Consider the following 13,369-nt stretch of genomic DNA (forward strand, 5'->3'; position numbering starts at 1 on the left):
ATCTCATTTCCTTGGTATTTCCCCGCCATATCCCTATACTAAGAGTTTGCACGGGCCCAATCACAAGGCCATAAATATTTGTTTTTTTTCGGAGTTGCATTCCGAAAATCATGTTTGCTCATAAAATTCCGTAATTCTACTTCTAGTTGAATTATGGAATTTTCCGGAATTTGAAAAACACCAAATAGTTGTTTTCACCCTTTTCACTCCATATCACTCACAAATTTTTTTTAAAAAAATTCCAATTTGTATAATGGCTAAAAACAACTCTAATTTCTAAATACCATTTTCACTTTGAAAATAAAAATTACTTTTTTCAAATACACACAATTTTCATGGCAAAAGGGCCCTAAATTTAGATCATGATTTCTCTGCAAAGTTATTGCTCTTTTCGTTTCTTACTATATTATTGGAGTAACTTATATAATTGTATATATTAAAAATGCAAAATCGTAAAAGCCAAACCAGTCAAGAGTCTAAAATCTTTTTTCGAAAATCAGTAGATGGGATCCACAAGTTTAAAGGACTCAAACAAATGCAAAGAGAAGTCATAGAGATAATGTGAACAGCCAATAGGACCCAGAGGTGCAGAAAATCAGCGGAACAGAAATAATTAAGCCGAATTGAACTAGTTTTCTTGTCTAATTGCACAGACGTACGTTTAGAAGGAGATATTGGTACAATATTCTTAGAGCGCTGAAACCAAGGAATACCGAAAATAACCCTTAGCTGAGAAGCAGGCATGACAACGAAGACATGCCCTGCTTCAGCTGTGTAACCGTGACCTCTTATCTAGGAAGAAAGTTAATGGAGTATCAAAATTACTATTGTAAGTTTATTTTCTTTGATTTTCCTTTTAATTTCTTTTTCTGCTAGTCATGCATTTACAAATTTCCCCCTCCGATTGCGTTAACGATGCATCACACGAGTGACCAAAGGCTGGGCTGTCACAGACCCACAGAGCACATAATCAAATACTCCCACCTGATAAAAAAAAGTGTTCACTTAATTTTTTTTTGGGTAAAAAAGAGTGTTCGCTTATCATATTAATAAAAAATTAATTTTATTTTTTTAAATTTACTCCTATTAAGTGATATGTGATCAAAATCTAATACCTATTTAATTAGGTACAATGTAATATACTCTTTTTAGTACTCCCTCCTGTAAAAAAAGATTGCCCACTGAAAAAAAAAGCACAATTCTTAAAAAAATATTAACTCTCTAGTAAAAATAGTTAATTTGGCTAAATAATTCCTAATTAAATAGTTATTGTTATTTGGTCTGGATACTGTTTTTGAAGCCTAGGGAGTATCAAATTTCAGTTTCTGCACAAACAAAATCCTGGCTCCCCCGTCTCCCTCTTTCCTTGTTCGGAGTTGGGTGTGCAGTTAGAGGGATGTTTAGGTTTTTGAAAGAAGTTGTTGGTGGATCTGGTACTGGACTCAAGGATCTCCCTTACAACATCTGTGAACCTTATTCCTCTGCTTGGGGATCTTGGGTTCATTACCGTGGAACCTCCAAGGCTACTTTTCTCTACTCAATTATGCCTTATCTTAATGCTTTCCTCCTCTACTCTTATCTAACTTCTCATTTTGATAGCTTTGCGCTTAAAACCCAACCAACCTTGGAGCTTTTTTGCGCTTTTCCCTTCACTGACTGAGTTAAAAATATATAGTTTTGTTTCTTATTCAATAATCTTACCTCCCCACATTTTTCTTGAATTTTGATGCTCAGATCAATTCAATGGGACAGAATGAGTTGTTGATGATCACTGATTTAGTTACTAAGAGCCCGTTTGGATTGGCTTATAAGCTGTTTTCAGCTTTTTTTTTGAGTGTTTATTGGCCGTTTTAAAGTCATTTTGTCTTAAAATAAGCTCAAAAAAATAATTGGGACCCATTTAACTTAGTTTATCTAAAAACAGCTTATGTGAAAACAGCATTTTATAAGCCAAAAAAAAAATAAGTTGGACTACCCCAACTTATTTTTTTCAGCTTATAAGCTGCAAACAGCTTTAAGCTATAAGCCAATCCAAACGGGCTCTTAATTGTTGTTGTCATGGTCTTGAAATATTCTCGCGTGTAGTTTTTGTAAATATTCTCTTCTAGTTTTTTATAGGACAATACAAGAGAGGCTTTATAAAGTGGCCTTTAGAATCTCCAACTTTTTTTGTTTTGTAATTTTATGCCTGAAGCGAGGCATGCAGTCTGCGTGTGCATGGAAAAATCATTCTTAATCATTCGGTCTACCTGCATTTTCTTTTTCTTGATTTTATCCACGACTAGGATCCAGCTAACAGATGTTCCATTACTGTAAAGATACTTAGTCCATGAATAAAGTATTTTATTCGGAAATGAAATTTGATACTGTTTAAAAATAATCTATGCTGTTGCTGGCCTGGCTGACTATCAGTCTATCATTTCTTACTACAACAATTCTCAGTTTTTTTGTTTTGTCTATGGCCTTGCATATTTACAAAAAAAGTTTCAACTAAAAAATGTGGATGATATTATTCTTATGAAATTCTTTGGATCAAACACATCAGTCTCTTCCCCTGTTCCTTTCAGATAAGGTAAAAGAGCAAAAAGAGAGAGAAGAGCCGAACAATAACCACTTAATGAGTGAGCTTCATAAGAAGGGGTGTTTATGCAACACAATCCTTGTTGATTTATAACAACTTTGCCTAAACCCCAAGCTTATCGGGATTGGACATATGAATCCTCACTATCCATTCTGCCCCGATTTGTAACCATTTCATTCCAATATGTAATAGTTTAGGTTTCTCTATTAGTAGAGTTTCTGTTCTTCATCTTCTATTGGCACGCAGTCTTTAACAGACTCAAACTAATCCTAACAAAAAGTGGATCGAGAGAAAGGATACCAACATGATTTAGCCCTAATCTCAATCCGTTGATATTGCCTATGTGAATCTTTTGCTTCTAATGTGTTCTATTTTTTTTAAAGTCACTTCCAATGGGTTCTACTTTTACATCGCCTATTTGGCCAAGTTTCAAAAAACCTGCCTATTTTGAAAACTACTTTTTGTTAGAAGTGCCTTTCGAATTTCTTTCAGTTTGTGTTTGACTAATCAATCTGAGAAGTACTTCCGTCAATATAGAGCAGTACTTTGCGCTTGACCAATTTTGACAAGGGCTTCGGCCGGGGGGGGGGGGGGGTTGGAAGCTACTTATTTTAGCTTTTGAAAAAGAGCTTCTACTACTACTGAAAAGCACTCATCTGTCCTCTAAAAGCTTGGCCAAACACCGTAACTTTCTAAAATAAGCACTTTCTGAAAGAAAAAAAAAAGGCACTTTTGGCTTCCAAAAGCTTAGCCAAACAGGCTATAAATCTGTACGGATCAATGGTTGTTACTAGCCATAAAAACTAATTCCTTATGTAATTTAATTGTTACTCGTGAGATTCATTTTGCTTAAATACCTCAATGGAGCGACAGCATATAGCCACACTTTTACGGTAGGAAGGACATATGGGCTCCTCGTGGAGTTCAGTCTTCTTCAAAGGGGGGAGTGTGGAGCACAATTAGTAAGTTATGGAGTGAGTACAGTCAATTTGTGAAACTGAAATTGGGGAATGGTAATAATATTAAATTTTGGTCAGATATATGGCTGGGAAGTGAAAGCCTTGGATCAAAATTTCCCTTGGATCAAAATTTCCTTCTCTGTATAACTGCTCCACAGACAAGAGTGGAAGTGTATCAGAATTCTACTCAAGCACTGGTTGGCGGGAAGTTAATGATTTTGCTCAATTGTTGCAATTGGTGGACACTGTTCGTCTGGAAGAAGATGAGAGAGACTCTTTAATCTGGACAACAAACAATGATGGTATATTTACAGTTAATAGTTGTTACAAGCTGCTACAAAATCAACAGGGGTGCTATCAATCCGATTGGCCGTGGAAAGAGATATGGAAATCAAGAGCACCTATTAAAGTAGCTTGTTTTGGTTGGATTGCACCAAGGGAAGCTTGTTTAACTCAGGAGAACTTGCAGAAGAAAGGAATCACTCTTTGTAATAGGTGCTACATGTGTGAAGAAGAGGCAGAAACAGTCAATCATCTGTTCATTCATTGCAAAGTGGCGAGACAGTGCTAGGAGCTCGTTCTAAATTTCCATGGTGTCAAGTGGGCAATGCCTTCCAGTGTGAAGAGCCTGTTGGATTCGTGGCAACACCGAGGGATGGGTAAAGCTCAAAAGCTGGTTTGGAGAACAATTCCTCTGTGTGTGTTCTGGACAATATGGCTGGAAAGGAACAGGATTTGCTTTGAAGGAAACAGGCAGCACATATCCAGGATTAAGAATAGATGCTTATTAAATTTGTACTTTTGGTGTAAAAGACAAGTTATGGAAAATATGGAGCAATATATGAATTTCCTAGAGGAGATAGGGGGTTTGTAGCTTCCCTGGTATAGCAAGGGCTGTTTTTGTTGTAATTATGTATCATCTTGGTACATTTTAATAAAATTTACCTTATAAAAAAAAATGCTTAGTTTACCTTGTATACCCAGATACTTAGCAAAGGTTTGTACTGTTTTCATATAATTTTCATCCTTTCCTTAACCCAAAATAAGAAGAAAAAAAAGGAGTGTCATCCTTTCGTGCATGCAAATAGGTCTCCATAAACAATGAGAGGAGTTTGGAGGTGACTCATCTCCAATATGCAGATGACACTCTGATTTTTTGTGATGCAAATGAGGACAGCTAAAATGTTTGAGAGTAATTCTGGTACTCTTTGAAGGCATCTCAGGGCTTCACATCAATTGGGGGAAAAGCCATATATATCCCATCAATTCAGTCCCTAATATAGAGCTTCTGGCCACAATCTCGGGAGGTGAAGTAGGTTCTTTACCCCACTGTCTATCTTGGGATGCCATTGGATGCTAAATCAAGGTCAAAGAACATTTGGGATGCAGTTCTGGAAAAGTGTGAGAAGAAGTTGTCTAGATGGAAAGCACAATATTTGTCTTTGGGAGGCAGGCTCACTCTTATCAATGCAGTTCTTGATGCTCTTCTAACATATATGTTATCCTTATTTCCTATCCCCTCAAATGTAGTCCAAAGACTGGACAAGCTCAGAAGGTCTTTCTTCTGGCAAGGAAACAAGGAAAAAAAAGGTTATCATTTGGTTAAGTGGAAAGTTCTGATCAGTAATAAAAAAACAAGGTGGTCTTGGTATAAAAAATTTGGAGAATCAAAGTAAGGTTTTAAAATTGAAGTGGTTGTGGAGGTATGCTCAAGACTCGCATTCTTTTTGGGGAAAAGTGATCAAATTGAAGTATGGGGAGCTGGGTTTTTGGGCTACTAAGCAGTCAATAACCCATATGGTGTAACTGTGTGGAGATCAATCTGTCACGACCCAACCCGATGAGCCATGGCTAGTGCCCGAGCTGGACACTCGTATACGAACCTGTTAGATATAGTCAAACCGAAACTAAGGACAATATGGAAATTTGTAAAGCAAGCTATAGACTCATAACGTCATATATCATAATGAACCTATCTCGAGGAGTCACTAACCAAAACATAACAAAATATGCAAGCGAGCAAGGCGCCAATATATACGGGAATATCCAAAATGAACCATATCGATATAGTTGACCCCAAAAAACCCTATATACAACCCACACATGTCTACGAGACCTCTAAGAGTATAATAGTGAAATATGACGGGACGGGGCCCCGCGACCCACTGGATATGTATAAGTCTATATTAAAGGATCTGTACCAAATGACTTAGCCTCCGGGAACAATGGAGCTCTCCCAAACACGAGCGAAGTCCTAGGTGGAGGATCACCTTTGAGCGAGTGTCTGTACTGCGGGCATGAAACGCGATCCCGAAAAAAAAAAAGGGGTCGCACGAGAAATGCTTGGTATATAAAGATGAAATACGATAAAGAGATCATGATCGAATAAAGATGACGGGAGGCAAGTATGATAATCAAAGATACTAATGCACACATTGCCATGTGATGAGAGTTATGCGTATCTATATAATATACCGTGCAAGCCTACAGTGAGGGTCTCGGTGAAATAATCATATATATATATATATATATATATATATATATACGAGTGCCGGCCCTCTGTGAGGGACTCGGTGAAAAATGCAATGAAGCCGCACGAATACATACGCGGCCGGGACTGGGTGAATGATATATTAAAAATGCACGAGTAGAATATCATGGCTTGCAACCATATACAAATTAAATCAATAAATACGAGACTTAATAGAATAATTAGAATGAACCAACACCGGAGAATCAAATGTCAAGTACCAGCGAGAACTAATTCTTTGGAATTATGTATGTTAAATCGTTAAGACTCGTTTATGTAATTCATGCCAAAAAGAAGGAAGGGATAGCTTTACATACCTTGAAGCGCGTCTATTCGTCTAAAATCTCGTCCAAGTTTGTAATCTATAACAAGGCAATAATTACGCCACAATTAGATGAAAGTCATTCTTTACTACTCATTGTAAGCTAACAAACAATCTAACAAAAATCCGGCAACATTTCCCTTATTTTTCTTACTCCGTCCCAACTCACCAACAACCCAAAATAATCACAACAATATCAACACACACAGCCACGAAAATCATACCAAACAGCCCCAAAATATCATCACAAAACAGCCACAAAAATCATACCAAACAGCCCCAAAATATCATCAACAACATCAACAACAACACTAACCATTATTATACATCATAACTAAAGCTAATCCCATCCATTTAATTCAACTAAAACAACCCCCGATCCATCGATCTCGACAAAACAAACGAGTTTATAACGCTATTTTCTCCGTTCTAATCAGATTAAAACTCTAAATAAACTTATTAACAATGAAAAAGAGGACTTAATCTTACCTTAAGTATGCAGCAACCACGTCAACACTCTTCTTTGGCTGATTTTTAGCTCAAACTGAAGGCAACGCAACGTACAACGCTTTTCTCTTCATGAGCTTCGGGATTCGGGGCTCGGATTTTGATCAAAAATGGCTCTCGTAGCCTAGAAGCTCTCTCCCTCCCTCTCTAATATTCTTGGAAGCTCCCTAGATGCAAATGACCGAGCCCTCGGAAATGAATTTTCCATATATATTAACGTTAATGGGCCTAAGTGGGCCGAAATATACCTAATGGGCCGAAATGTAAGTAACGGATCGGTCTCATCTTGCTGCCCCGCCAGCCCAAACTTGCATCGTCCATAACCTCCATCCCGATATCATTTTGACGGCGGTTTGTTGCGTTGGAAACTAGACTCGATGAGCTTCATTTTAGGCTTTTGAAAGCACTTAAAACTCCTCTTAAACATACTAGGAGATATGCCTCCACAATATGGGCTAAAAATGCGGTCCGAGATTTCTTGAAGTTGTTCGATGCATTTCGTTTAGATTCGTTTAACTTCTAATCCTCTTCCCAACCCTCGCGTAACCTCTTATACATATATATGCATACTCATATACATCCATAACAATCCATACACGTGTCTTGAAGGGTCCGATAATCACATGATAACCTTAAACATAACTAGAGAACTCACAAAGCTTCGACGAAACTCAATCGCAAAAGTATATTCATATCTTTTGTCCATCTTACATACATTACTAATAATCTCGAATACTTTAAAGACACTGTTCCTCGTATACGTAGTCATAACACGATTTCAAATCCTTTGAGTTGCCGTATCACCTCGGGATACTTAAAGCTGACCGTATATATAAAACGATATTCTTACTAACTCGATTAACTTTCTTGAACTTTCTTAACTCGTTCATTTGTCTTAAGTCAAGTATAGCACGGACTCTTTACGAGTGTAACGTCCTTGCATGGAGCATTCGTCATGAATGTTGTGCACCTTGCGAACTACTGACTTTTATTTAGTTCTTGAAATGGTTTTCTCATTTTAGTTCGATTTCTAAATTTCCTATTATACTATGGGCTCGTTAATCTTTTTTTATCAGCAGATTCTCTTATAGATCTCATTCGTTAGTTCCGTATCATCATTATTCTTATATATGTACTCGGTGGTGATTGATATCCAATTCTTGTCCGGGGACATGCCATTAAGATGGTCTTAACTTGATTGCTACGACTTCTGTAGGTCTGTGAAACCTTTCTTATTATTGTACTCTTTTGCCTTGCTCCTTTATTTTTCTACTAGTAGATAAATTCCCTTGTTCGAAGTATGGCACTCTTCTGCGTTTGCTTCGTGCTATTTTAGATCATCTCTTTTTGTACTCGTCGACCTTATGTACCTACCACATCATCTCTTTTTAGTTCCTTGGTCGTGCTCTTTAATTGCTTACAATATCATCCTATTCATACCTGAACTTTTCTACGATTCCTGCCATCGGTTTTTAGCATAATTGCAATATAAATTCATAAATACGGAACTAAGATAAAATCCTACTTAATCATAACTTCCTTTTGATACGAGTATGCTTTTCTTCTTAAGTCCTTGATTCTCTCGTACCGGTGATCATTTGAGACTTAAATTAGCCGATTCTTCTTAGACTCCTAATCGTTGTCCTTACACCATTTTTGCCGACCATTACATCACGACGATAGTCTATACGGTTCTATAACATATACTCTCACATTTGATATTCCATGCACTTGTGACTCCATGACTTGCGAGTACTTTCTAATCTTAGGTAAAGACGTCGTCTTGCTATTCATAGGCACACTATCTCCTCTTTCTTTGGAGATCATCAACTCCCTTTACTTATTCCTCTTGCTAAAACTTTCATCTCTTCTAGTGCTAAGATTTCCTTTTCCGAGCTTTCGGAATATTATAGCTCATCTTAGAACCGAATTTGTTCTCCCCCCCCCCCCCCCCCTTTTTTTTTAAAGGATGTTTTTCATATACCGTAACCTCTCGAGTGTTAACCGTTCTTTGATAGTCATCCGTCCGACCTTAGAATCCTTGACTCACTCTATTCTATATAATGCTTAGAGTTCCCCATCGCGTGGTTTAACTTGTTTTCCTTTTTGCTAGTTGAGTTCTTGTGTCAAATCAAAATGCTTTATACATATCGGATACAATCCTATCGCCTTTCTTTTTTGTCTTTTCACTTACCTCTCACGACTAGTAGTCCACAGGTTAATGAATTAACGGGGACATGGGAATTCATTAAGCCCCTTATGAGCGTCCGACTATACCATGCTCCTTTAGCCCTAGTCTTTCTCCACGACTATCTTAATATCCTTAAAATATCCCGTCTAGGTTAAATTCTATTTATGTCTATACTACCGTATCAAAGTTGATATTCAACACCATCCATTCCCACGACTCGTCCTTTCATTATCTTAGCTCATTTGTCCCATAATTGTCCTTAACTACTCGTTTGCATCGCAATATAGCTCATAGTCCTTCTACAATTACCGCCTCTTGTCCTTAACATGAAATCCTCACAAAGTGCACCTTTTCCTTTCTTCTTTCATCGAGTCTTCATCTTTCTTTATGATACTACAACTTGTACACACACATACAAATTCGGTTTCATGATCGCATCGTTGCATCTTTTACATAACTATTGCCTTATAATTTCAATTTGTTTTCCGGGCAAGCCTACCGATTCACTTATCCTTCTCCTTTGTTGTCGGCGGCCATATAATTCCCTTTAACTATTTCATTCGATACCTTCTCCTTCCTTTAGTCCTCATAGTTTTAACTTTTACTTGTACAATGCCTATTTCCATTAGTCATTTTTTACTCCTGGGTTAGGAAACTTTGGAGTGTTTTGTTACGAGTGCGAATCCCTTTTAACACTGAAAATCTCTTTTTGCCCTAAGTTCTCCTTCCATCTAGGTCTATACCGTACTGTTCCGTCACAATTCCATGCCCTTCCATCCTCTGTTATTCCTTCTAACCGTTTAACTCATTTACTCGCAATTCTTCCTAACTATGTGTTCGTGTTGCAGCCGTACATCAGGTTTTCCTGGTGTCCTACCACTTCTTGCTTCTTAGCATTGAAATTCTTATAGTTTACACTCTCTCCATGCTTCATTCATCGAGCCTTTATCCGTCTTTCCGACGCTTACGCCGCCGAATTGTCTTCCATACATGTTCTTACATTTCATTCTACGACCGAATCTCTCGCCTTTTACCGAACTCTTGTCCCATGCCATTAATTTTCTAATCGTTTGTGTCGTCCCATCATCCTCGTTCTTATCGACGATTGATCGGTTTTAGCCAAATCGTTAAAGCATCCTTGTACCCCGGGTTAAAGATTTCTAGTTACTTTACTCCTAAATGCTCTCCCTCCTTTCCTTATATTATAACATTGACCCTAAAGTTCATGAATATCCTTTTGAGTCAGTAGATCCGTTTATTTCCAAATCATCTTTTAGGAGGGCTTCCTCCCTTCCCAAGTGATTATGTCTCGCTGGTCGTGCCTTTAGTTCCTCAATTGCTTCTCAAGAACTAGGAATCCTAACATCATATCGAACCCGTTTATTCTACCTCACTTCCCTTCCTCTTCGTGGTTACTTCCTTCGATCCTACTTACCGCATTGTTCTCCTAATCTCCGTACGTACATTTCCCCGTCCGTGCTATCATACCCTATTTCTTTCACACACCTACTCCCAAATTTTATCCAAATTGTCCACTTGCTTTGCCCGTCATTTCTCTTGGAAGCTTCACTCACCCTTATTTCTCACTTCTCTCCTCTTTTCTCAAGACATTCTAATCTCTTCTCTTCCTATATATACTCACTTTCTTCCTTTCCCCGATGTTATTGCATTAGGACTTTTTAACTTTAACCTGCAGTAAGAATAACATTAACTTACCTTGTAACATTTGTACCATTTTCGCCACTTGAACTTTGTTAGCTTATTCGATTAATGCCTTCCATATCTTTGTAACGTCGGTTGCGGGGATATACATACCCGTTGGTACAACCACATATAAGATATCATACGCATACGCATATATGTTCTAACGCCTTGCTCACAAGTACATCCGAATACTTTTCAAACCTATCCTAATCCTAAAACTGTGATGCGCTTTTTTTCTCTTTGTCGATCTAGTCCGCCTAATTCTTCACGATCTTTTAGAGCTCCCAAGCACTCCGCATACTCCAATTCCCCCTTAGGCTACTCTAATTGCCCATTTGCCTCTTATCTCTGACTTTGTAGGATTTCTAATACACTTTCCAGGAAGGTCACCCATCCTAGTATTTCTCTCACCTCAAAGACGCTTAACTCGAAACTCGATAAAATCCGGCGTGTTAGTACTAATATAATTGTACCACTCCACGTACGACCTTCATCACCTAATCTCGGGCAAGTTAAGGTCTACCGTATTCCAAAACATTCTCGTAACGCATCTCCTCCGAAGTGTAGAAAGGATCTCTTATTCTTCCGACTACACAATTACTACACTCTCGGCCTTTTTCAATCCTCAATATCCAACTTTCAATTGTATGTACGACTACTTTCCATCCTAGATTTCAAAATTTCCCACGGCGACGAAAAACACTGTCGCCGTTACTTATAAATACTGTCGTTTCGGCCCCTTTGAATTTCCGCCGTCGCTATTAGGTAATAATCTATAGCAAATGCACATACATAGGAAATTTCAACAAAGTCTCACATACCCGTAGTCGATCGGGTCTCAGTCCGATCTCGGTGATCTATAACGAAGCCGTGCTCCTCGTCATCGTTCACCCACCATCCGCTCATCCGTCTTCATCATCTCTCTCTTATCCGAGTCCGAGAAACGTAGATAACCGGCAACTCCCCGGTGTACCGACCGCCGTGTGATAGGGACGGAGTAATCCCGTAACACTTCACCGGGGGTACTCGGTCTAACGTAGCTCGCATGTGAGCAACCGGCACGCCTGGGGATCTCCCCTCCTCGGTGTCCCGCACGAATACTCGACGGACCGTGTCATAATTGTCCCTCCCTGGGGCCCTCCTCCCCGGATGTCAAAAACTCGGAGGAATCATCGCCGGGTCCTCCGAGGGACCGGGGCCCACTGAATAACCGAGGCCCTCCCCGCTCGGTCCCGGAGCCTCGGGGTCCCGAATGACCTTACGGGCCTTCTTAGCACCCCCACTATTCGGTCGATCTCTTCATCTCTCGCCGTCCGCACCTACCTACAGAAAGAGGCCCGAAGCGATCTTTCTAGACTCGGCTCTATCGCACGATCTAAGACAAGGAAAGATAACATCCTAAATGTCCCGTAGCTTCCTCGTTTATGTGACAAAGGTGCACAACACACCGATAAACAAGACTCTACTAGACACGGTCCGTACACTCCGAGACGAACCGCTCCGATACCACTTTTGTCACGACCCAACCCGATGAGCCGTGGCTAGTGCCCGAGCTGGACACTCGTATACGAACCTGTTAGATATAGTCAAACTGAAACTAAGGACAATATGGAAATTTGTAAAAGCAAGCTATAGACTCATAACGTCATATATCATAATGAACCTGTCTCATGAGGAGTCACAGCTAACCAAAACATAACATAATATGCAAGCGTCGACAAGGCCGCCACTATATACGGAATATCCAAAATGAACCATATCGATATAGTTGACCCAAAACCTATATACAACCCACACGTGTCTACGGACCCCAAGAGTATAATAGTGAAATATGACGGATAGGCCCCGCCGTATTGCCCCGGATACGCATAAGTCTATATCAAAGGATCCGTACCAAAATGACTTAGACTCCGGAACAATGGAGCTCTCCAAACAAAGTGAGCGAAGTCCTGAGGTGGAGGATCACCAAGGCGAGTGTCCGTACTGCGGCATGAAACGCACCCCGAAGAAAGGGGGGTGCGAGAAATGTCGAGTATATATAAAGCATGAAATACAATAAAGAAGATCATGACTAAATAAAAGATGATGAGGCAAGTATGATAATCAAAGATACCCCGCATACTGTGCCTTACGTGATGAGAGTTATGCATATCTATATAATATACCGTACCCGGCCCCGTTATGGGACTCGGTGAATGAAATCATATACATATATATCTTGCCCGGCCCCTACAGTGAGGGTCTCGTGAAATAATCATATATATATACCGTACCCGCCCTCTACAGTGAGGGACTCGGTGAACAATGCAATGAAACTGTGCACGAATACATACCCGGCCCGGGACTCGGTGAATGATATATTAACAGCATGCACGAGTAGAATATCATGAGCAACCATATACAAATTAAATCATCATCTGAGACTCAATAGAATAATTAGAATGAACCAACGGTGGAGAATCAAAGACAACTATCATGTCAAGTACCACCGAGAACTAGAATTCTTTGGAATTATGTATGTTCATCGTTCGCTCGTTTATCTAATTCATGCCAAAAGAAGGAAGGGATAGCTTTA

The 13,369-nt window shown here is 39.2% G+C and overlaps 1 protein-coding gene across 5 annotated transcripts in view; it reads left to right on the forward strand.

The window, feature by feature from the left end:
* The first annotated feature begins 621 nt into the window (after window positions 1–621).
* The window catches only part of LOC132053101 (uncharacterized), a 28,099-nt gene continuing 15,351 nt past the window's right edge, over window positions 622–13,369 (forward strand). For 2 of the 5 annotated variants that reach the window (XM_059444948.1, XM_059444964.1), the window contains exon 1: window positions 629–829. In XM_059444948.1, coding sequence (XP_059300931.1) covers window positions 757–829 — 73 coding nt within the window. In that variant the 5' untranslated portion in view covers window positions 629–756. Of the gene's footprint in view, window positions 830–1,180; window positions 1,467–13,369 lie in introns of those variants that run through there. The other 3 variants (XM_059444972.1, XM_059444990.1, XM_059444956.1) reach the window with 3 other exon arrangements.

The sequence above is a fragment of the Lycium ferocissimum genome, chromosome 1 (assembly GCF_029784015.1).
Source record: "Lycium ferocissimum isolate CSIRO_LF1 chromosome 1, AGI_CSIRO_Lferr_CH_V1, whole genome shotgun sequence".
Lineage (NCBI taxonomy): Eukaryota > Viridiplantae > Streptophyta > Magnoliopsida > Solanales > Solanaceae > Lycium > Lycium ferocissimum.